Source organism: Mobula birostris, chromosome 11 (genome assembly GCF_030028105.1).
Source record: "Mobula birostris isolate sMobBir1 chromosome 11, sMobBir1.hap1, whole genome shotgun sequence".
In the NCBI taxonomy this organism is placed as follows: Eukaryota; Metazoa; Chordata; class Chondrichthyes; order Myliobatiformes; family Myliobatidae; genus Mobula; species Mobula birostris.
The window spans coordinates 17,473,255-17,495,920 of NC_092380.1; the positions used below are offsets into that span (position 1 = coordinate 17,473,255).

At 47.7% G+C, this 22,666-nt stretch overlaps 1 protein-coding gene across 1 annotated transcript; it reads right to left on the reverse strand.

The window, feature by feature from the left end:
- Positions 1 to 250: 250 nt before the first annotated feature.
- On the reverse strand, positions 251 to 20,807 carry f8a (coagulation factor VIII associated). The gene is made up of 12 exons (XM_072271790.1): positions 20,702 to 20,807; positions 16,956 to 17,002; positions 15,616 to 15,688; positions 13,919 to 14,078; positions 12,655 to 12,723; positions 8,793 to 8,913; positions 8,596 to 8,688; positions 7,752 to 7,816; positions 5,440 to 5,521; positions 4,141 to 4,187; positions 3,749 to 3,804; positions 251 to 2,265 (listed from the first exon to the last, which is right to left on the reverse strand). Exons 1-12 carry the CDS (start codon positions 20,758 to 20,760, stop codon positions 2,184 to 2,186), a joined length of 954 nt encoding a protein of 317 aa, XP_072127891.1. The 5' UTR covers positions 20,761 to 20,807; the 3' UTR covers positions 251 to 2,183.
- Positions 20,808 to 22,666: the final 1,859 nt, after the last annotated feature.

Below are 22,666 nucleotides of genomic sequence, written 5' to 3' on the forward strand. Positions count from 1 at the left end.
AAGGGCATCTGTGAACTTGGAGGGGAAAAAATTAACACCTTTATTTTCACTAACCTCTAACTGAAATTTAGCATTTCTTTCAATTATGAATGTAGGCAACAAATCACAGAAAAATTAGCAGCACATACTATGACATGATGTTCTTATTCAAGCTAAGCAACAACAGCCTTCACACTGGTGTGTCTTTAAAAAATAATATTTAGTTTTAACTTGCCTATATTTTAAATGTATACTCTTGTTACTTAATGCATTAATAAAGAAGCACATATGACAAATTTGTCTTTTTAATATTTGATAACTCTATTTCAATACAATTGGTCTCTTTTGTAATCCTGTGTATTTTATGTTATATATTTAAATACATTATTCTGAGAATAGGCTTCACTGGACTGCCAAAGGGATCTATGGCATAAACCCCTGGTTTAGAGGGACATGAACCAAACATGAGCAAATGTACCTTAGGAAGGCAATGGTTAGCATGGACATGTCGTCCAGAGGGCCTGTTCCTGTGCCATTGACTCTGCTGATCATCCCCTCCAATGGCAGACCCTTCGGGATGGGCGATGACTTGCCTCCCCTCCAGTCTGTGGGCTCCGAGGTGGTTGATGAGGCTGATATGGCTCTGCCAGAGATGAGGTGGGCAGTGCACTCCCTCCACACCACACTAGGCTTCTGTGTGGGCCTGATGCTCAGACCCAAGCTTTTTGACACACCTGTCAACAGTAACAAGAATTCCCAGGCGCAAGCAGGGACAGGGAGCCACCACACACCCGGCAGACTTGGGCTGGTGGATGGGGAAGGGAGGACAGGAACGACCCTCTCACTCACAAGTGGTTGAAGAGGATGGGGGTACAGAGGAAGGAGGGCAGTTATTGTTGAAAGGAGTGGTTTACACAGAGGGTCCCCCCATACTAATCGGGAGATTTGTATTGGTTTATTACTGTCACATGTACCAGAATGCAGGGAAATGCTGCCATTTTGTATGCCAACCTTACAGGTCATTCCATACGTAAGTACATCACAGTGGTGGTTACAGAGAAAGCAGGGTGTTGTGTGGTAGTTACAGAGAAAGCGCAGTGCAGATAGACAAGTAAAATGCAAGCACCATGACGAGATAGGTTGGGAGACCAAAAGTTTTTCTTTTTCTATATGAGAGGATTGTACAAGACTCTTACAACAGCTCGGATAGAAGCTGTCCTTGAGCCTGGTGGTAGGTGCTGTCAGGCTAAGAGTGGAATGGGAGGGGTCCTTGATTATGGTGGCTGCTTCCCCAAGGCAATGGGAAGTGTAGATCGAGTGGCAGGAGTGGCCTTAGGAAGGGAAAGGTGCTCGAACATTGCTGTGGACACCGCAGACGATTAGAGGTGTGAAAGGCAGTTAACTCACGGTCAGTGCTCCGGATGTCCCGATCTGTCTCCCGTGCCTCTGGCAGCTCCACGACTGATCGGTCTGGTGTGCTGCCCGGGGAGTTTAATCCCAGGTCTTTGATTAGATTCTAATCCTTCCTCCCGGAGCAGCAATCCCTCCCTGAGCCTTGATCTCCAATGATTAAAACCAGCCTTTATTTAATTTGTCCTCCTAGGGATGGTGACGTTGGCCAGGCTAGTATCTACAGCACAGGGAAGGGGTGTGGGTGCATGAAGTGAAAACTACTGGAAGTGGTAAACGCCGCGCAGGCCATCACAGACTGGGCACTCCCTTTCACCCAGTCCTTCACTGCATTTCAGGGACCAACGCGACAGCAGATCACCTGCTGCTGAGTGATGTTCGTCTGTTGCCACACTAAGATACTGTCCTCTCCCCTGAATTCCACTGCACACACACCTTCCACAACCACTCAGGCAGCCAGAAAGTGGCTCGGTTTAACATCTAAAAGTCACAAATCTCAGACCCACCAAGTTCATGCTATCAGTCAAGTACCCACCAAAACTAGCCCAGTCTATGGCTCCCTATGCCTTGATGATTCAAGCGTATATGCAGATACTTCTTTATCGGTGAGAGTTACTGCTTCACCACAGAAGTGAAGAAGGTTCACATCAACTAAGGGGAACCAATGTCACCTCTGCATCTAATAATAATAGTTTTTTTTGCAGCCCAGGACCGGGCCGGGAATGTTCCTGAGCAGCAGTCGGAAACGGGACAGGATAAGTTTTTGAGTCTACACAGTGTAAGTGCGGAGGGGATCAGATGCCTCGGCCGGATGGAGCTACCATCTCCTGTAGGACCAGGTGCAGCAGGTGGTTCTGTTCCGGGGTCAGCAGCGGCCTGGAGGAAGACGGCAAAGTTAACATCTTTCCACTGTACATCTGGAGCATCCCCTCACCCCTACCCCCACCCCAGTGAGCTCTTCACCAGAAAAGAAGCCCTTCCCCCAAAGGAAACTTGCCCCCCCACCCCCACGGTCAGCAGGCAGGGTCTTCTACCAACCCCGTCCCATCACTGAACTCTGTCCACACACATCCCAGTTAAGAACCTGCCCCAGCATGGGACAGCACTGACACCCTATGCAATAAATGTCCCATTTTCTACGGGTATTCTCAATCTCCTTCTGTTGGAGGAATGAGAACCAACCCCCCCCACACCCCGCAATCCTCCAGGAATTACCACATGTACCACTCAGAATGAGACCAGTCAGCCATTGGGTTGGTCCCACATCCCAGCACTGGGTCCATAGCCCTGAAGAACCTGTCTCTTCAGGTCCACACCCACAAATGGCTTAATGTGCCAAGGGGTTTTACCTCATCACCAATGTGCGAAAACATTCCAGAACTTCTATCACTTCCTTTAAATCTCTGCACCCTCCCTCTCTGATTTCTGACCCCTCTGTTGAGGGAAGTGGGTCCTGCCCATGTACCTGGCTCCCTCACAAATTTATACTCAATTACGCCTCCCATTTAATCCAGGGTGGAAGATGGAGCAACCAGGGGAAACCCGTGGTCTCAGGGAGAACACGCAAACTTCACGCAGACAGCGGCAGAGGTCAGGATTGAACCCGGGTCTCTGGGGCCATGAGGGATCAGCTCTACCAGCTGCGCCACACTGTCACCCTATGCGACAGGAGAGGTCAGATTGTCAATTTCTGAATAAAAGGCTTCAGCCCCTCAAGCCTGTTCAGCCTCCCCATCAGAGAGTGGCCAGTGTGGTCACTGGACCCTTTACAATTCAGATGAGAAATTTCATTCTGGAACTCTTCAGCTGAGACTCAGAGGTCTGGGGGAGAAACTCTCCAGTTTCCACGGTTTTCAGAGGTTTGAGGGAAAGACTCTCCAGTTTCCACGGTTTTCAGAGGTTTGAGGGAAAGACTCTCCAGTTTCCATGGTCTTCAGAGGTCTGAGGGAAAGACTGTCCAGTTTTCATGGTTTTCAGAGGTTTGAGGGAAAGAATTCCAACACTTCTAATACCCTTAAGTAAGGAAATAGCTTCCTGGACTGCCTGATGTTTTAAAGACTTCTGCTTCCAGCTCCCCCATCCCAACAGATGGGTTTAAACTGTGAGCTCAGCTGCACAGATCGGGGACTCTGGAGGTTCAGTACTGGGTGCTGCTCCTCCAGCTGCTGAGAAAACCACTGTAGACTGATCTATCACAGCAGCCAGTGTTAAACGCTCAGTGGGACAGGTGACCATTCCTTGCTGTGGGTTGTGTGTGTGTGTGTGTGTGTGTGCGCGCGTGCGCGCGCATCTGTGGGGGGGTGGGGGTGGGGAGGTATTGAGGGTGACGGCCGGGAGAGGCAGACTGCTCAATCCTCACCAAAGCTCCACCTGAAGAACCTTCAGTGATTCCAGGTCCTTCTCCTGGCACGCCATCTGTGGGAAGGAGCACACAACAGGGCAGTGGGTACAAACCTACACACACGCGCACATAGAAACTGGTCAGACTTCACTTCACATGCAGGCGACCACACAGTTTCACCCATCCATTGCCCCACTCATACTCAAACCCACGTCCATCCCACACCCCCCACGCACTTCCACCAGAGTCCCCCCCCCCACACGTGGTGCAGAGCCACCCTGCCCACTCTCACTCTCTCCTCATCTCACTCTCTCGACAGATGTTGCCTCACACCATTACCCTTCAGCGCCTCCCCGCCATTAATGTGGTTCGGTTTACAAAGTACGGCACATTGCGGATAGCACACTCACCACCACCGACTGCAGCAGCAGGAACACGTTCTCGGGGAGGTTGTTCACTGGAAGCAAAGAGCAGGTTAATCAGCAACACCCGTAGACTGAGAAAGGGGGGGGAAAGGGGTGAAAGGATGGATGAAGACCAGGAGGCAACCATGGGGAAGGGAAACAGGCAACGGCAGGCCCATGTGTCCTAGTGCAGGGGCTCCCAACCTTTTAAAAGCCATTGACCCTTACCATTAACTGAGGGGTCCGTGGACCCCTACCATTAACTGAGGGGTCATGGACCACAGGTTGGGAACCCCTGACCTCGAGGTTAATTTGCAGGTTGGGTCAGTAGTAAGCAAAGCAAATGTTATGTTGGCAATTCATTTCAAGAGGACTAGAATATAAAAGCAAGAGTGCAAGGCTGAGGGTTTATAAGGCATTGGTCAGACCACATTTGAAGTATTGAGAGCAGTTTTTGGCCCCATATCTAAGAAAGGATGTGCTGGCGTTGGAAGGTGTCTGGAGGTGATTCATGAGAATATTAGAACATAGAAATATCCCTGGGTTGGAAGGGTCAACATGTAAGGAGTGCTTAATATCTCTGGGCCTGTATTTACTGGAGTTCTGAAGAATGAGATGTATCTTACTGAAATCCATCGAATATTGAAAGACCTAGATAGAGTGAATGTGGAGAAGATCTTTCCAATAGTGGGCACAGCCTCAGAATACCAGGATGTCCCTTTAGAACAGAGATGAGGAGGAATTTCTTTAGCCAGGAGAATTCAGAATCTGTGGAATTCATTGTCACAGACAGCTGTGAAGGCCAAGTCATCAGGTATATTTAATGCCAGAGACTGATTGGTTCTTCATTAGTAAAGGTGTCAAAGGTTACAGGGGAATGCCATTGAGAGGACAAGAAAACTCAGCCATGATGAAATTCTGCCCCCATATCTTATAGTGTGGCGGGTAATACTTCTATCTCACAGTTCCAGAAATCTTGGTTCTATCCTGACCTCTAGAATGGTCTGTGTGGAATTTGCTCATTCTCTCTCTGTTCACGAGTTCCCCACAAGTGCTCTGGTTTCCTCCCACATCCAAAAATGTGTGACTTGGTTGGTTAGTGGCCTGCTGCAAACCGGGTAAACTTGGCTAAACTGGGTAAACTTGGTTGGTTAGTGGCCTGCTGTAAACTGCCCTGAAAACGTAGATGAGCGAAAGAACCTAGCTGAATGTGTTGAAAAGAGGTTGCAGGGAAAGTGAGATTGTTCTGTGAGCTGGTATGAGCAAAATGATTTCCGTTTGTGCAGTAAGGAAAGCAGCCTGTACCTTGGCTGTGGCTGTCGAACGATTCCCAGTCGTATTTCTCCAGAGTCTGAGCGTGCTCAGGCAGCAGCTTCTGTGGCGGGGGCTGAGAAAAGGAAACAAGGTGTTCACTCCAGCAGTTCCATCACTTCTGGTCCCATTAATTTTCCCAGCAGCACCCCTCCACCAGCACAGAGATCCTCATGTATATAACTGCCATGGTACAGAACTGTGCAAAGGTTTTAAGCACATGTAAATAGATTGGGTGCCTAAGACCTTTGCATAGTACTACATTTGTAAATATGGTGTGGAGAGTGAGTTTGTAAATCTGACAGGTGTACAGGATGTTGGAAACGGTGAGGGTGGAGCGCCGTAGGAGGGGTGTGGGACAGGTGACAGAGAAGGAGTGCCAGGGAGGGGGTGGTGTGGGTGCAGACTCACCCAGCCTTCAGAACCCAGACAATCTGATTCAAAACAAATGGATTATTGATCATTACAGAATGTCTCTGGTGCTGCCCACTCCCTCCTCTTTTTCCCAACCATGATTCCCCCCTTCTTGCCCCCTTCCCACTCTCAGTCCACAATAGAGACCCATACCAGAACCAGGTTTATCATCACTCACACATCACGAAATCTGTATTTTTCTGTAGGCAGAAGTACAGTCCAACACATAAATTACTACAGTACTGTGTAAAAGTCTTAGGCACATATATATATATCTAGGGTGCATAAGACTTGCACACTGTATTAATTTTTGCTACTGCAAAAGGACAAATCTTATGACAAATATGAGATGATAACCGCTCACCTCTCATGTCCCAAGAAGGTAAAAGACATTTGCCATCCCTATCAGTTTGCAGTTTTCCATTACGATTCTTTATATTTTACGAGCTAAGGTATCGCTGTTACTTTCAATAAAGTCCTCCTTAGTCCCAATGATGGATCTCAGCCTGAAACATCAACTGCTTACTTCCCTCCCTGAGTTCCTCCAACATTATAAGTGTGTTCTTCTCACTTGCTTCCTGTTCTATTTTCCCACCAGTTTCTTGGTTATCCATTACTGAACAAAATTCTGCCAGTCCTCTCTCCTTTAATTTAATATGATATTTTACACTTCATTCGGCTCACTTGAACTACTTCCCCATCAGGATCTAAATCCTCATGGGAATTCGTATTTGTACATTATGACATTTCATTAAACGTTTTTACTATAACCATTAATCTGGTTTCCCAGCCCACCTCTCATAAAGATGCAGTTTGGTCTGCTTTATGTTAAAGATTCCTGTCAGATTTCTTTATCCTTGTTGTCTCTGCCCATCACCTCCCAACCTCTGCCGCTGTTTCCACTTTCCCCTTCCCCACCCGCCTACCGTCGCCCTTCACCCAGATCCACCTATCACCTGCCAGTTGGTGCTCTATCCCCACCACTCACCTCTTTACACTGCTTATCCCTCCTCTATCTTTAAGTCCAAATGATGGGTCTCAGCCTAAAACATTGACTATCCATTCCCCTCCATAGATGCTGCCTGACTTGCTGAGTTCCTCCAGCAGATAGTTTGTTGCTCCAGAATCCATCATCTGTCATCTCTGGTTCCCCCATCTTTCTTTTCCAGTTCATTTTAGAGATGCAGTGTGCAGCAGGATCTTCTGGCTGCCCAGCAACCTACCTATTTAACCCTAGCCTAATCACAGGACAATTTACAATGATTAGTTAACCTACTAACCAGTACATCTTTGGACTGTGGGAGGAAACTGGAGCACCCGGAGGAAACCCACGTGGTCATGGGCAGAATGTACAAAATCCCTACAGACAGCAGCGGAATTGAACTCTGAACTCTGGAATGCCCCAAGCTGAAATAGCTAACTGCTATGATACCGTGGTTTATTAGAGACAATGGTTTTGTATTTAACTAGGGTTTATACGTGTAGGAAGAGAAGATCAAAGTGGCAATGAGATTCTCAGAGTGGATCTGGCAGACGGGACAGGGTTAAGATTGAAGGCCCAAGTTACAGGATGAAATAAGGAGAGTGTGACAGGATCAAAGGGTGAAGATGGGGTGTGGGGCGGTGGGGGGAAAGATTGTGGTGTGGTACTATCGAGGGGTGATCAGGCCATGGTAAAGATTTTCAATGTACCGTGGAGCTGGAGTGTGTCAGCCACAGACTGCACAGTGGGAGCGTGGCCGTCAGTGTGCGAGGGGAAATCAGGCCGTGGTGAAGATTCTCGCTGTACCGTGGAGCTGGAATGTGCCAGCCGCAGACTGCACGGTGGGAGCATGGCCGTCAGTGGAGGGGCGGGGGGAGAGGTGATGCTTATTGTGGCCCGCTGCACTCACCTGGAGCAGCATCAGCAGCAGCACCCGGGACACCTCACACCTCGCAATGACATCCACAAACGCACCTGGAAATGCCAAGAGAATGAAACCTTTGCCACATTGACCCTGAACAAAAGCAGGGCTGACTGATGCTGCAGTGCAACGGTTCAGAAATTAACCGTGGGAGGAGGTATTACTGCTCTTGCTGAATCCCACATCAAACGTGACAGCCCAGCGTCCAAGTTACCAGGAACCCTTTGCTATAGGTGCAGAGTCAGCACCAGGGGTCACAGTTGTTGGGCATGAAACTGTGTCACATGAACCTGGCACAGAGGCTGCATTAAAAGGTACATACTCTCATAGACAAGAGAAAACCATGTTTTTTTCTTATTTTTACAGTCATTACAGCAGTAAAATCCAAACCAGAATCACTGCTGCCAACATAATCCTGTACATTAAAAATCTTAGGTCTGTTTAAAGTTCAAAGTATGTATACATTATACAACCTTGAGATTTGTCTCCTAACAGGCAGCTACAAAACAAAGAAACCAAAACAAACCCATAAAAAAACGACCATCAAACACCCAATGTTCAGAGGGGAAAAAACCCTGCTCCAAACTTGTAATGGCAACATCTATGTAAATGTGTCACACTACAGCTACAGGCAGTGGAGGAAGGAAGGGAGGATGGGATCATTGGGTGTAACGTTTATAGTCAGCTTCTGACAAAATATCAACAGTACAAATATGAAGACAAGCTACAAGTTCTCAGGGGGCAGTGTGACCCACACACACACACAGGAACACTGGTATGTGGCACCCAGTGGTGCCACACTCACCCACCCCTACCCTTTGACTACACTCACCAACAGGGGCATTGGTTCCGGGCAGCTGCAATCCCTTCTCCTGAGCCATCAGCTGCATCTCAGTGAAGACAGCCAAAGCTCCATCATAATCACCTGCGAGACACGTACATAAGAGCAAAGGGGGTGAACGATGAGACAGGGACACCAGCGACGGGCAGCAGCGCTGCGGCTGAGCAGACAGGCGGCACTATACTCACGGGTTATGATCTTACAGGAAGCCACCTTGCCCAGCGACAGCAGGCATTCAATGGGCACCTGAGACTGAAGCTCGGCCGCTCGCTGGTAGTACACAGACGCCTCGCCTGGTTTGTTCATTTCCTTTAGTGAGAAAAAGTGTGTGTGTGGGGGGGTGGAATTCATTAATAGATTGATTAACAACAAAACACACAATCCAGTAAGTAACAGGCAGGGTGGTAGAAAGGAGTGTGAGTAATGTCACCCAGACACCACTACACCTCCCACTACTCACCATCTCCACCATCACTGACACCACCACCATGCATACCCCAAAACTGCAGTCACTCATATTCCACAGCTCAACTGCGATGGTACTGGCTTCGCTGACTGCCAAGCCCTGAACTGAAAAGGAGGTTTTGAGCCCTCTCCAATACAGATATCTATGGATACCCTCACCAAAGGGAGGTTATACGGTATCCACATTCTCTTCAAGGACTAGCTTGCTTCCCTGTCTAGTCTCAGCGGCAAGGTCTAGCTACTGGCTGAGTGGTGGGTTCCCCTTCCTACCAAGGAGGAGATACCTCTAGCTAACAAAGTACCTTAAACTGTTATTTTATTTTTAATGCTACACGCTTAAATTTAGACAAATAGTTCTACACACTCTCTGAATTCCAAAAGATTTATAAACTACAAAGGATTTTCAAACACAGGTATAATTCTTATGAAAAGCACATATGAACAAGTTGCAGATGAATGAGTCATCCATCAAAGAAATGGAAGGTTGAAGAATGAATTCCAGTTCTTCTGTTGTCACCCTGTCTTCCTGTCATTTTCTTGGCGTTCTTAACAGTCCCAGATGCATTCTAACGTTTATACTGTTTTGCTACTAGTTGACATTATTTGCATGTGAAGTTTTTCAGATATCTTTGCTGGGACAAAGTAATTCACGCAGATGGTCTAATGCTTCTGAGGACAGATCCCAGACACCAGCAATTAATACTGTGAGGGTTGACTCTCTGAGTACACAAATACCCCAACTATTGATTGGTCATACTGTTACCATGTTTGATATGCTAAGTGACAGAATAAACCCAGTCTGGGACCTTCCTGATTCTGTAACAATGATGCAAGTAACTCCGGTGTAGTTGCCTAGTTTGATGTAACATAACCCCATTGTTTTACTTTAGCTGGTGCAGACCAGAATGTCTCATGGACATTTCATTTTGCAAACCACATCTCTTAGCAGCCAGCCCCCACATGGGCCAATAGCCTGTGCTCTGTAACACTGCAAACCTATGCTTTTAACTTCAAACTGATTGATGCTTGCAATTTACGTTAAGAACTGAAAACTGATTCTTGTTTACAACAAGAAGCTGAGCAAGGGATATTTGTTAGAAATTTAACTTTGTCATGAATAACTCTGGCCCTTTGGAAAGGTCATACTGCTGTGCTAGAAAGCTGAGGTTGGCAATAAGCCTCTCAGGCCGTGGAAAGTGAACATCCATCACACAATAATGTAACGCCCTGGTTCATATTTTTTTACTGTTATGTTGTATGTATTTCATTTTATGCTGTTCTGTGCGAGCTGCTTGTTTTCAGCTTTGGTTCATTGTTGAAGATAAGAGAGAGGAGAAGTGTGTGCCATCCAATTAGTATGGTCGGATTAATGGGAGGTTTCTCCAGTGAGGGACACTAAGGTTGGGGCTGTTGTTCGAGAGGAGATGAAAAGAGAAGACGCTGGGGAGAACGAGTCACAGCATACAATCTGGTGAGAGACTCGTTTGTTTGAGATGGTTTGCAAGTGACGTTCGGAAGGTGGTGTGTGCTTTCGCGTTGACCGAGGTCAGCAGGTAAGTGACAGAGAAGTTCACGATGAGCTCAAACTTGTGCACATGTGACTGTTTAATTGAAATGGGCCCTTTTCTTTTTGTTACTCTTTACTAACCCTTCAGTTAAGATTCATAAATATAATTCCAGTGTATGCAGTGTACTCTCTGTTATTTCATGGCATTAATTTGTAACAGGGTAGAAAATGACACAGCATCCACACAAACCAGGGTTTGGAATGGGATCAAGCACACCTCAATCTCACGAGTTTGGAGGGGCCGGAGGTTGTCTTCCCTACACTTATGCAGCCAAGGAAACTGGGTGCTTCAATAAGATTAATACATCTGTCAGTCCTCATCCTGAACGCACTCTGTGGGATAGGAAACTCCAGGATGCCCCCATCCTGTGAGAGAAAAAAATTCCTTCTCGCTTGCACTTGAAACCAAGTCCTCCCCAGAGGAAACATCTCTCACCATCCACCCTGTAGCTCCCCTTGTTTCAGTACGTTAATCCCTCATTCACCAAACTCAGTGGTGCTGCACCCAACCTGCTCATTCTCTCTTTGTACCAGGAATATAACCGGTCAAACTCCTCACTGCTGTCTCCAGAATGAGTACTGGACAATGTAAGGGTATCGTGTGAGTGACCTGGCAGTGCCAGAACTTCGTGAGCAATGGACATTACTGGAAGTGTCTGTGAGGTGCAAGGAGGCTGCAGGTGGGTGAGCAACAGATAGTGGCCTAGCAGCCAAAGGATCAAAAGCAACCACCCAGAAAAATAATGTTTTCAGTTTGAACAAACATTTGTTGGTTGCCACACATGAAGATGATTAATGGTCCGTAAAGTTCTCTGAGGACGCTAAGAAAATATAAAGAGGTTACTGTAATCAGTGGATATTGATCAATCACTGAATTATGACCTGGGAACTGTTCTGTGAAGGCACTGGTGACAATTAAACTGTGGAATTTCCACAACTGCAGCCTGAAATATCCTCCCTGAGGTAAAGGAACAGCACTGTGAAGTACACTTTCTCTCGTCCTCAGTAACCTCACTGGGGAGCTGGTTGGATCTGCTGGGACTCAAGGTTCTAAGACACCAATAAACTGAAAGCAACACCGAACACTGGGAAAGAAAGGCTCCACTCTGAAAAATTTCCTGTGGCGTCTGAGACCTGAATAGCAGGCAGAAGAGCTGGCTGTTGCCATGGTAATCAGAGATAATCAGAGGCCTCGGTTAAGAGAGTGAGATACTGACGCAGGAAAACCTGGTCATGAGGTGTGAGGAAACGGTCAGGAAGAGACAATTCCAATGATTGCCCCACTACCAAGAACTATTGTTACAAGGCTGGTGCTGTGGCAGATGAAAGAGCTCCTCTTTCAACCTGATGTCCAGCTGCAATGGACCTGGACTGGACTGTTGATGTGGCACTGTTCCTTAAAAGCAGAAAAGGTGCTCTCGGGAGACAGATCCTGGAAAGAGGGTTTAATTCCTTCTGCTACTTTGGAGCAGCACGAGAACTGCAATCCCAGTGAGGATCCAGGACCAACACTTAAAAATGAGGAGCCATGGATCTGGGACTTGGAGAACAAAGGGAGTGCACAGTCCTGACCGAGACAGAATGTCTTGTGCCTCAACGGCCTGTATTGTCATGGAGTAGAATGGCACAGAAACAGAATCTTTGACCCATCCATGTCAATGCTGACCGTTTACTCAATTCTACTAATCCCATTTGACCACACGGTCTACATCCTTCAATGGCTTGCTATTCCAGTCCCCTGTATATATATATATATATATATATATATATATATATATATATATATATATATATATCTTAAACGTAGTGAATGTTTCTGACTCTGGCACATGCCAACATTGGCCACTCTACGGAAATAATTTTCCCCTCGGATGTCAATGTGTTTATCTTTATGTTTTCAATTAAGAGTTTGAATGAAGTTAAGAATATCGTTCACCAATTGTCAGTGGTGTCTCTGAGCACGAATGTGGCTCAAAATAAGGAGTAGAGTAATTGGGGAGGGGGGTCGCAGTACTTACCTTCAAAGCATTTCCCAGCTCCAAGCAGAGGCTGGCTGCCATGACAGGCTGGTTCAACTCAATGTAGACCTGAAAGAGAGAGCCAAGGAGGGGGAGAGGAAGAGGGAGGAGAGAGGAGGAGGGAGGAGAGAGGAGGAGGGAGGAGAGAGGAGGGAGGGAGGAGAGAGGAGGGGGGGGAGAGAGGAGGGAGGGGGGAGAGAGGAGGGAGGGGGAGAGAGGAGGGAGGGGGGAGAGAGGAGGGAGGGGAGAGAGAGGCGGGAGAGGGAGAGGGAGAGGAAAGGGAAGAGGGAGAGGTAGAAGGAGGGAGGGGGAGGGGAGAGTGGGAAGGGAGGGCGAGGGAGATTAGCACCGGTTTCCCTTTGTTTGAGGTTACATTTTGTGTCCTTTAGCCTACAGTTGGTATTGCTGTACTCCAGTAGCTTATCATGGAATGTCAATGGAGTGTTACCCAAATTGAATGGGGAACACACAGAGATCCATGTGTCAATACAGACTTGACTGAAAGTAGAGAAACCAAATCCCAGATCTGGACTGTCTGTGGTCTCATCCTGGTGCGTTTTGGCTCCAGTTTTCCTGACCTGATCATTAGCCAGTGACTGCCAGCGGGAACTGGGCAGTGTGTAACGCCTCTTTCCCTACCATTTGGGCGGTCACACGGATTTGTCGCTGCCTGGGGGAAATCACAAACAATAAACGTTGGAGCCCAGTGCAGCGGGAGGGAAGAATGGCCAATGATTTTGAGGTTTATACTGTTCGTGGGAGCCACCTATCCCGAGTACCCAGGACCAGCGACCTTGCCATACTAAATATTCCACCAGTGGGGCTTCCACACCCCAGCACCCTGGCTCCAAGCTGTCGAGCAGTGACAGCTCGCACCTGCGGATCAGGCAGCTGAGTACAACAGTCTGACACGTCTCTGCACTGTGGTGCTGAGAGAGAACTACACTGTGTAACGTGAGGTTTTGCCGCCTTTGGCAATGAAAATACTTGTGGTGCTTCCTTGAAGAGGCAGGGAGTCATCCTCTGGATGAAATGGAGGGTTATGTGACAAGGAAAAGTGAGATTGATCTTGGAGTCGGTTAAAAGGTCAGCCCAAATCGTGGACTGAAAGGCCTGTACTGTGCTATACTGTTCTACGTTCTATACTGACGCTGCACGTGGGATTTTGTGGCGCACAGACTGGGTTCACATTTCACCCGCTTCCACAGTACGTCACTGCTTGCTTAGGGCGTAACGAGGCTGTGAAAGACCTTTCCCGTCTCACCTTTATGGCAAAGCTGTAGCAGTTGGTTGCGGCCTGCAGATGTTCCTCGAAGCCTGGGCACTGGAGTTTCTGCGTCTCCTTCTCCGCCTGCAGGAAGAGGCGGGCTGCATCGGTCAGGGCCAGGGCCTCTCCGGGAGCATTAAACAGAGTCTGTTCACACCTGATGGCAGGCCAGAGGACAACGGCAATGAGGGTAGTGCTCCACCTTCAACCCAGCATTAGGAGGCAAAAGAGACCATGGATGCTGGGACCTGGAGCAGCAAACAAATTGCTGAGGGGATTGAGGCAGCATCTGAGAGGGAGGTGGATGGTCGAGACCCTACATTAGACTAGGAGCAGAGACCGGAGTGGGGAGACAGCTAGGGGAGGAAACATATGGCTGTGATAATGGAACCTGAGGAGTAAGGAAGGTGATGAGTGGAACCAGATGAAGAATGGATGGTGTGAAGATGGGAAGAATGGGAGAGAGGAGGAAGATCCGGTGGTTTGAGTGGTGGGCAGATGGAACCAGGTTAAAGAGGGAGAAGAAACTGGGTAGCAGGGGACTGGGGCACAGGCGAGGTAGGGAGGAGCTGGAAAGAAGTGGGTGTACGAGGGGACCTGGGTGGATCAGATGGAGAAAGGAACGGATTAGCAGAGATAAAGGGTCAGCTACAAAAGTCAACCCTTTATTCTCCTCCATAGATACTGCCTGACTTGTGTTCCTCCAGCACTTTTTTTCAGCAGCTGCAGAATCTCTTGTGTTTTGGAGTTAATAGGAGAGGACAGGGCCAGGAATGTAGGATAGTTGGCAAGGAGAAACCCAGCCCTGGGAAGATACTGGGAGTTACTCATGGTTCTCCCACATTCAGATGAGCAAACCACCCTAATCCAATCCCCTGAGATGGGGGCACAACCCCACCTGCTCCAGGTAGTGCAGAGAGGGAAGGATGAGAGGACCTGTTGTTGGCAGAATCTCATTTGGCTGAATGGTGTCACAGCAACAACCGCACGCAATGTCAGCAAGGTCAAGGAACTGATTGTGGACTTCAGGAGGGGGAAAGATGGATGTACACCAGTTCTCACTGAGGTGTCAATGGAGGAAAAGGGAAGCTGCTTCAAGTTCCTGGGTGTCAACATCTTGGAAAACCTATTCTGGGGCTAACACATTGATGCAATCGTGAAGAAAGCACACCAGCAGCTCTTCATTTGGAGTTGAGGAGATTGGGTATATCACCAGAGTCTTGCAAATTTCTACCCATGTGGGGTGCAGGACATTCTGACTGGTTGCATCACTGCCTGATACAAAGGCTCCAACGCACAGGAGCACAAAAGGATGGAGCCGATCGTAGACTCGGCCAGTTAAAGCACGGGCACAACCATCTCCACCATTGAGGACATCACCAAGATATATTACCTCAAGGCGGTGGCATGCATCACTAAGAACTCTCACCATTTGTGATTTGCCCTCTTCTCACTATTACCACTGGGGAGGAGGTACAGGAGTCTGAAAACCCAGATCGAACACTTTAAGAACAGCTCCTTCCCTCTGCCACCAGTCCATGAAACCATTAACACTACCTTGTCATTCCCTTTTGTTCTACTTAGCAGTTTTTGTCTTTGCGCTGTACTGCTGCGGCAAAATGACAAGTTTCACATTATAAAAGTCAGTAATACTAAAACTGATTCTGATTGTGTCTGAGGTGTAACTTTCCTACCGTGCCACAGCCAGGTTACAGAAGCCTGCATACTGCAGACACTCCTCCTGCTTCAGTTCTTTGGCCAGCTGACCTGCAATGCAACACACTCAAATCAGTGGGTTCTGCACACAAGCTTAACACAATACCCTAAAAACCAAGGCCAGGCCTGGTCAATGACTGGGACACTCAAGTCACTAAGGCTAGGACTGGTTGGTGAACATAATTACCAGTCACCAAGGTTGGCTAGTTCAAGGCCAAGCCAGTGTCTGATTGTTTCAAAAATAAATCTAAGAAATAGTCATACACTTATTCCCACAAATACCCAAGTCTCTTAGGTTAAATATTAACACTCAAAAATGTGGTTCCTTAAGGTTGTTCTAGCCAGGGGTGGTAATGGAGACAAGCTCCCACTACCTATTAAATGCTCCCAATGGGGTGCAGCTTAAATAGTCTCTGACAGCCAAGTCCAGCTCCTAACCTTCATGTGTGGCTTAGCTACTAAGCCCAGCAGAACCGTTTTTACTGACAGGAAAAGGAGCAAAGGCAGGTTACTGGCACCTTAAAATCGGTCACTTTGGGCAGATGAGGCTCATCAGCTGTGTTTGGCAGCTCGGTTAGGAGAAGGAAAACTTTGATCTCCAACCTCCAGTGCCTTGCAGCAAAACCCACTCCTGGGGAAGGCCTTGGGAGTAAACCTGGAGGGGAAAATCTAGAGGCGGAGTCCCTAAGGGAGTCCTACGTTGGGTTCAATGCTGACTGGCAGCTGCTGCGACACTGCTCAGCCGTTCCTTTGGGTTATCAGATGTGTGGAGAGGGCGAGCCTGCTACATGGGTAACAGCTTAATAGCTTAATCTCCATATTGTGCTGCCCAGGCTTGCGTATCTAGACACTGAGGACGCAACATCCATGGTTGACCATGAGTGATGGAGGTGTGTAAAATAATATCAGCCCTGCCAAACACTAGACCCTTTAATGGTGAAGATCTGCACCATGGTGTTAAGATTTTTCCTGCTCTCACATGCTCCTCAGAACTTTCTCCTCCCCAAGGTCAGACAGCCATGGACTCGCGGAGGAACAGGCCTCGCAATCCACCGTGCCTACACCGCAATTCCTCACTTGACGGTCACCCTCCGGGTCATTCCACCAGAGAGAACACGTCACGGGAAGGCAGACGTGGGTATGGCATTCCCATTCTTCCTTGGCTTCTTCTGCAATCCAGTCAATCAATAGGCTCACAGTCACAGAGAGATACAAGTTGGAAACAGGCTCTTCAACCCATCGAGTATGGGTTAACCATCAAGCAACCTTTTACAATAATCTAATTATTATTCTCCCCACGTTCCTAAGTGTCACTTACCGAACTGCTCACTTGCTTCCGCCACATTTGGCTTGCGCAGGAAACGCCTGTAAAATTAAACACACAGCAATCAGTAGCTTACCAAATAAACAAGGTGTGTAGCTGGAGTCTACACACGTCTGGCACAGGGTGTGTCTTAGGGGTGAGATTCTGTAGATGCTGGAAATCTTCAGCAACACCCACAAAATGCTGGCCCTGATGAAGGACCTCAGCCCTAAACCTCGATTGTTTATTGCCCTCCAAAGATGCTACCTGACTTGAATTCCTCCAGCATTTTGTGTGAGCAACAGACATCAAAGTTGCTGGCGAACGCAGCAGGCCAGGCAGCATCTACAGGAAGGGGTACAGTCGATGTTTCAGGACTGAAGGAAGAGCTAGTAAGAGATTTGGAAGTGGAAGGAGGAGGGGGAGATCCAAAATGATAGGAGAAGACAGGAGGGGCAGGGATGGAGCCAAGAGCTGGACAGGTGATAGGCAAAAGGGATATGAGAGGATCATGGGACAGGAGGCCCAGGGAGGCTCAGGTTGGAGGAACAACACCTTATATTCCGTCTGGGTAGCCTCCAACCTGATGGCATGAACATTGACTTCTCTAACTTCCACTAATGCCCCACCTCCCCCTTGTACCCCATCTGTTATTTATTTATATACACACATTCTTTCTCTCTCTTTTTCTCCCGCTGTCTCTCTGACTATACCCCTTGCACATCCTCTAGGTCTTTTTCCCCCCCTCCCCCTTTTCCTTCTCCCTGGATCCTGTTCCATGATCCTCTCATATCCCTTTTGCCAATCACCTGTCCAGTTCTTGGCTCCATCCCTCCCCCTCCTGTCTTCTCCTACCATTTTGGATCTCCCCCTCCCCCTCCCACTTTCAAATCTCTTACTAGCTCTTCTTCAGTTAGTCCTGACGAAGGGTCTCGGCCCAAAACGTCGACTGTACCTCTTCCTAGAGATGCTGCCTGGCCTGCTGCGTTCACCAGCAACTTTGATGTGTGTTGCTTGAATTTCCAGCATCTGCAGAATTGCTGATGTTAGCATTTTGTGTGTGTTGCTTTGGGGTGAAAGTGCTGCCCAGCGGTGAAAGTTCAAGTCATTGGGAAAGGGGTGAAACGGGAAAGTGCCGCAGGGTATCAGAGTGGTGAGTGACCAAGAGAAGCGGACGGAGGTTGGAAGGGGTGGGAGGGGCTGCCTTGATTGGAGAAGAACAGGCAATGTGGAGGGTGAACACAGGGAGAGTGGTGTGAGTGGAAACAGGCCATCAGGCTGCCATTGTTTCGAATGAGGTCAGCACCACCAGCATAAGAATCACTGAAAGAGTCAGACTGTTTGTGAGATCAGTTACCCTTTTTGCACATGGACCACAGTAGTGTAGCTTGGAAAACTACCACTTCACAGCACCAGTGAGCTGCATTCAGTCCTGAACTGCAGAGCCGAGTGCGCATTGAGTCTATACACTACCCTCAGGGGTTCAGGTATCAACCCATTGCCTGAAGGCCCTTGTGATGAAGGTTGATTGGCCACTGAAGGGAGAACGTTAATCTCCCTACATTCTAACCGTTCTGTTGGTTAGAATGTAGGGAGATTAATACAAGCAGATGCTTGAGGGTCAACATGAACTGATGGGCTGAAGGGCCTGTTTCCGTGTCATGTAAGTACGGTGTACAGCAATGATGTCAATTCTATAACTCTGCACCCGGCGTAAAGGGCAAGGACACAACCACAGGAGGCAAGGAGGGTGTAATTCTCACATAAGTGCAATTATGAAGAAAACAACTTCTTCCTTAGGAGTTTGCAAAAATTTGGCATGACATCTAAAACTGTGACAAACTTCTACAGATATGTAGTGGTGAGTATATTGACTGGCTGCATCACAGCCAGGTATGGAAAAGGTAGTGGATACGGCCCAGTCCATCACGAGTAAAGCCCTCCCCACCAGAGAGCATGCCTACATGAAGCGCTGTCGCAGGAAAGCACCATCCATCACTGGGGCATCCCCTGGCCATGCTCTTTTTTTTTTGCTGCTGCCATCAGGAGGAAGGTACAGGAGCCTCAGGACTCGCACCAACAGGTTCAAGAACAGTTACTATCCCTCAATCACCAGGCTCTTGAACCAAAAGGGACAACTTCACATGCCCCATCATTGAAATGTTCTCACAACTACTTACAAGGACTCTTCATCTCATGGGCTCGATATTTATTGCTTATCTATTATTGAGTATCTTTTGCTCAAGTTGGTGTGGCTTTTCATTGATTCTATTATGGTTATTATTCTATAAATTTACTGAATATGCCCACCATTCGTTCCCACAATCCTGATTGAGAAGTTGCAGAACCTGGGCCTCTGTACCTCCCTCTGCAATTGGATCCTTGACTTCCTAACTCCAAGATCACAGTCTGTGCAGATTGGTGATAATATCTCCTCGTTGCTGATGATCAACACTGGCGCACCTCAAGTGTGTGCTTAGCCCACTGCTCTACTCTCTCTATACCCATGACTGTGTGGCTAGGCATAGCTCAAATACCATCTATAAATGTGCTGATGATACAACCATTGTTGGTAGAATCTCAGATGGTGAAGAGAGGGCGTACAGGAGTGAGTTATGTCAACTGGAGTGGAGTGGTGTCGCAGCAACAACCTGGCACTCAATGTCAGTAAGACGAAAGAGCTGATTGTGGACTCCAGGAAGATGAAGGAACACATACCAATCCTCATAGAGGGATCAGAAGTGGACAGAGTGAGCAGTTTTAAGTTCCTGGGTGTCAATATCTCTGAGGACCTGACCTGGTCCCAATGTATTGATGCAGTTTTAAAGAAGGCAAGACAGCAACTATACTTCATTAGGAGTTTGAAGAGATTTGGCATGTCAACAAATACACTCAGAAACTTCTATAGATGTACCGTGGAGAGCATTCTGACAGGCTGTATCACTGTCTGGTATGGGGGCGGGGGTGGAGAGCTACTGCACAGGACCAAAAGAAGCTGCAGAGGTCTGTAAATTTAGTCGGCTCCATCTTGGGTACTAGCCTACAAGTGAGCCGTGTCTCAGAAAGGCAGCATCCATTATTAAGGACCTCCAGCACCCTTTTCTCACTGTTACCATCAGGTAGGAGGAACAGAAGCCTGAAGGTACACGCTCAGCGATTCAGGAACAGCTTCTTCCCCTCTGCCATCCGATTTCTAAATGGACATTGAATCTTTGGACACTACCTCACTTTTAAAATATATATTATTTCTGTTTTTGGACGATTTTCAATCTATTCGATATACACATACTGTAATTAATTTACTTATTTATTATTATATTTTTTCTCTTCTTCTGTATAACGTACTGCATTGAACTGCTGCTGCTAAGTTAACAAATTTCACGACACATGCCGGTGATAATAAACCTGATTCTATTCTGAAGAAAACGGAGACACACATGTGCCTTGATAATAAACTTGCTTTGGACTTTGAAGCTACGGTGCCCAGCAGGGAGGGGGGACGGGGCGGTGTAGGGGGGTCCGGTGAAAGGGCGGGGCAGCAGAGGTATGGGGTGGGAGGGTTGTCCGGCGAGGGGTGAACGCGGGGCAACAGGGCAACGAGTGCCGAGGCCCGGGGAGGGAGCCGGAGCCGGAGCGGACCGGCGAGGGTCGCAACAGAGGGGGGCGGGGCACCGGCGCAGTGGGTGGAGCTAACCCTCCCTCCCCAACCCTCCGCCACCCTTACGTCCCCCACCACTCCCGCCTTTAAAACCTCCGCTCACTTCTTCAGCTTGTTGGATACAGCCCGGTAACGGTGAAGGAAATCTGCATCGGCCGCCATCCCTCCCACGGACCCGCTGTCTCCATGCGCAACTATAACGGCCTCCGGCCGGAACCTATGTACAGTGGAAGAGGTTCCGGAACGTGACCGTTCGGAAAAGGTTCCGCCAGAGGCGCCGGCTTGAAGAGTCTGAAGTGATATAGTAATTTTATGTGATCTGGGAGCATCAGTGTGATAGGAGAGGTAGCTGTTGAATTGAGGATGTGTGCGGGTAGGCGCTGAGAAGCGTGGGTTGGGGCTGGTAGTTCCTGGTCCTGATGACCATGCTGATTCAACCCCTGTCCCTTAGAATGTTTTAATATAATAATTTCCTTACCACTGACGTAAGACTCACTGGCCTGAAATTGCCTGGCTTATTCCCACTGCCTTTCTTGACTAAAGAGACCGCTTACATAATACCTCTCATCAGATCTTATTGACTTTCATATGTTCCATGACATCTAACCCAGTCTCCATCTGACTCATTCAACGTTAGAAGGCATCCTATTTCAACTAACCACGGCTCGGTGTAGAAGCTGTTCTGCTCAAGATTGCAAGAAAATGCAGAGAGCTATCAACGCAGCCCCGTCTACCATGTAAAACAGCTTCCCCTCCATTGACTCCGTCTGCACTTCCCACTGCCTCAGGAAAGTGGCCTGCATAATCGACGACAACTCTCATTCTCTTTTCTTCCCTCTCCCGTCGGGTAGGAGGTACAAAAGCCTGAAAGGATGAACCACCAGATGTAACGGTCGTTAACAGCCACTCAGACAAACCTCCCTTTACTATTCGATCTACCTCATCACGGCCAGTACACTTTGTCTCTCTGCAATATAGTTACCTCTACAATTGCACCACTATGTATGTTTTAACTACCTCGCTATAGAGGAGAGCAATGGCAATCCACTTCTGTAGAAAAATTTGCCAAGAACAATCACGGTCATAGAAAGACCACGATCGCCCATGTCCTAGGACAATATAATTATGCATGGAATGGATGGCAAGCAAACAAAAAGCTTTGTCACTGTATCTCAGTATATGTAACAATAATAAACCAAAGTATGCTTAGGTGCTCTGAAATATCATTGTCCCTCTCCATAATGTTTTCTACCTTGTCTTCCTTCTCAGTGAATACCGATGCGAAATCTCAATAGGTTTCAATAGATAATAGATAATGTCAGAGAAATGTCTCAGAAAGGCAGCGTCCATTATTAAGGACCTCCAGCACCTAGGGCATGCCCTTTTCTCACTGTTGCCATCAAGTAGGAGGTACAGAAGCCTGAAGGCAGACACTCAGCGATTCAGGAACAGCTTCTTCCCCTCTGCCGTCCGATTCTTAAATGGACGTTGAATCTTTGGACACTACCTCACTCTCTTTTTTAATATACAGTATTTCTGTTTTTGCACGTTTTTAAAAATCTATTCAACAAATGTAATTGATTTACTTATTTATTATTATAATTATTTATTTTATTTATTATTTATTTTTTCTCCGCTAGATTATGTATTGCATTGAACTGCTGCTGCGAAATTAACAAATTTCACGTCACATGCCGGTGATAATAAACCTGATTCTGATTCTGATTCTGCCGATGTATACAATATACATCGTGAAATTCTTTTTCTTCGCAAACATCCACGAAAACGGAAGAGTATCCCCCCAAAGAATGAGTGATGGTTAAACGTTAGACCCCCAAAGCCTCCCCAACTCCCCCCTCCCACACATAAGCAGCAAAGCAATGACTCCCCCCCCCACCACCACCACCAGCAAAAAAGCATCGGCACTCCCCACCGAGCACTCACCCCTACCCCTCGCCCCACATAGAGATTGTTCCTTCGGTCTCTCATTACCTTCTTACTGCCAATATCCTTATAGAATAGCTTGCAATTCTCCTTAGTCGTGTCTGTTAGTGATATCTCTTTGCCC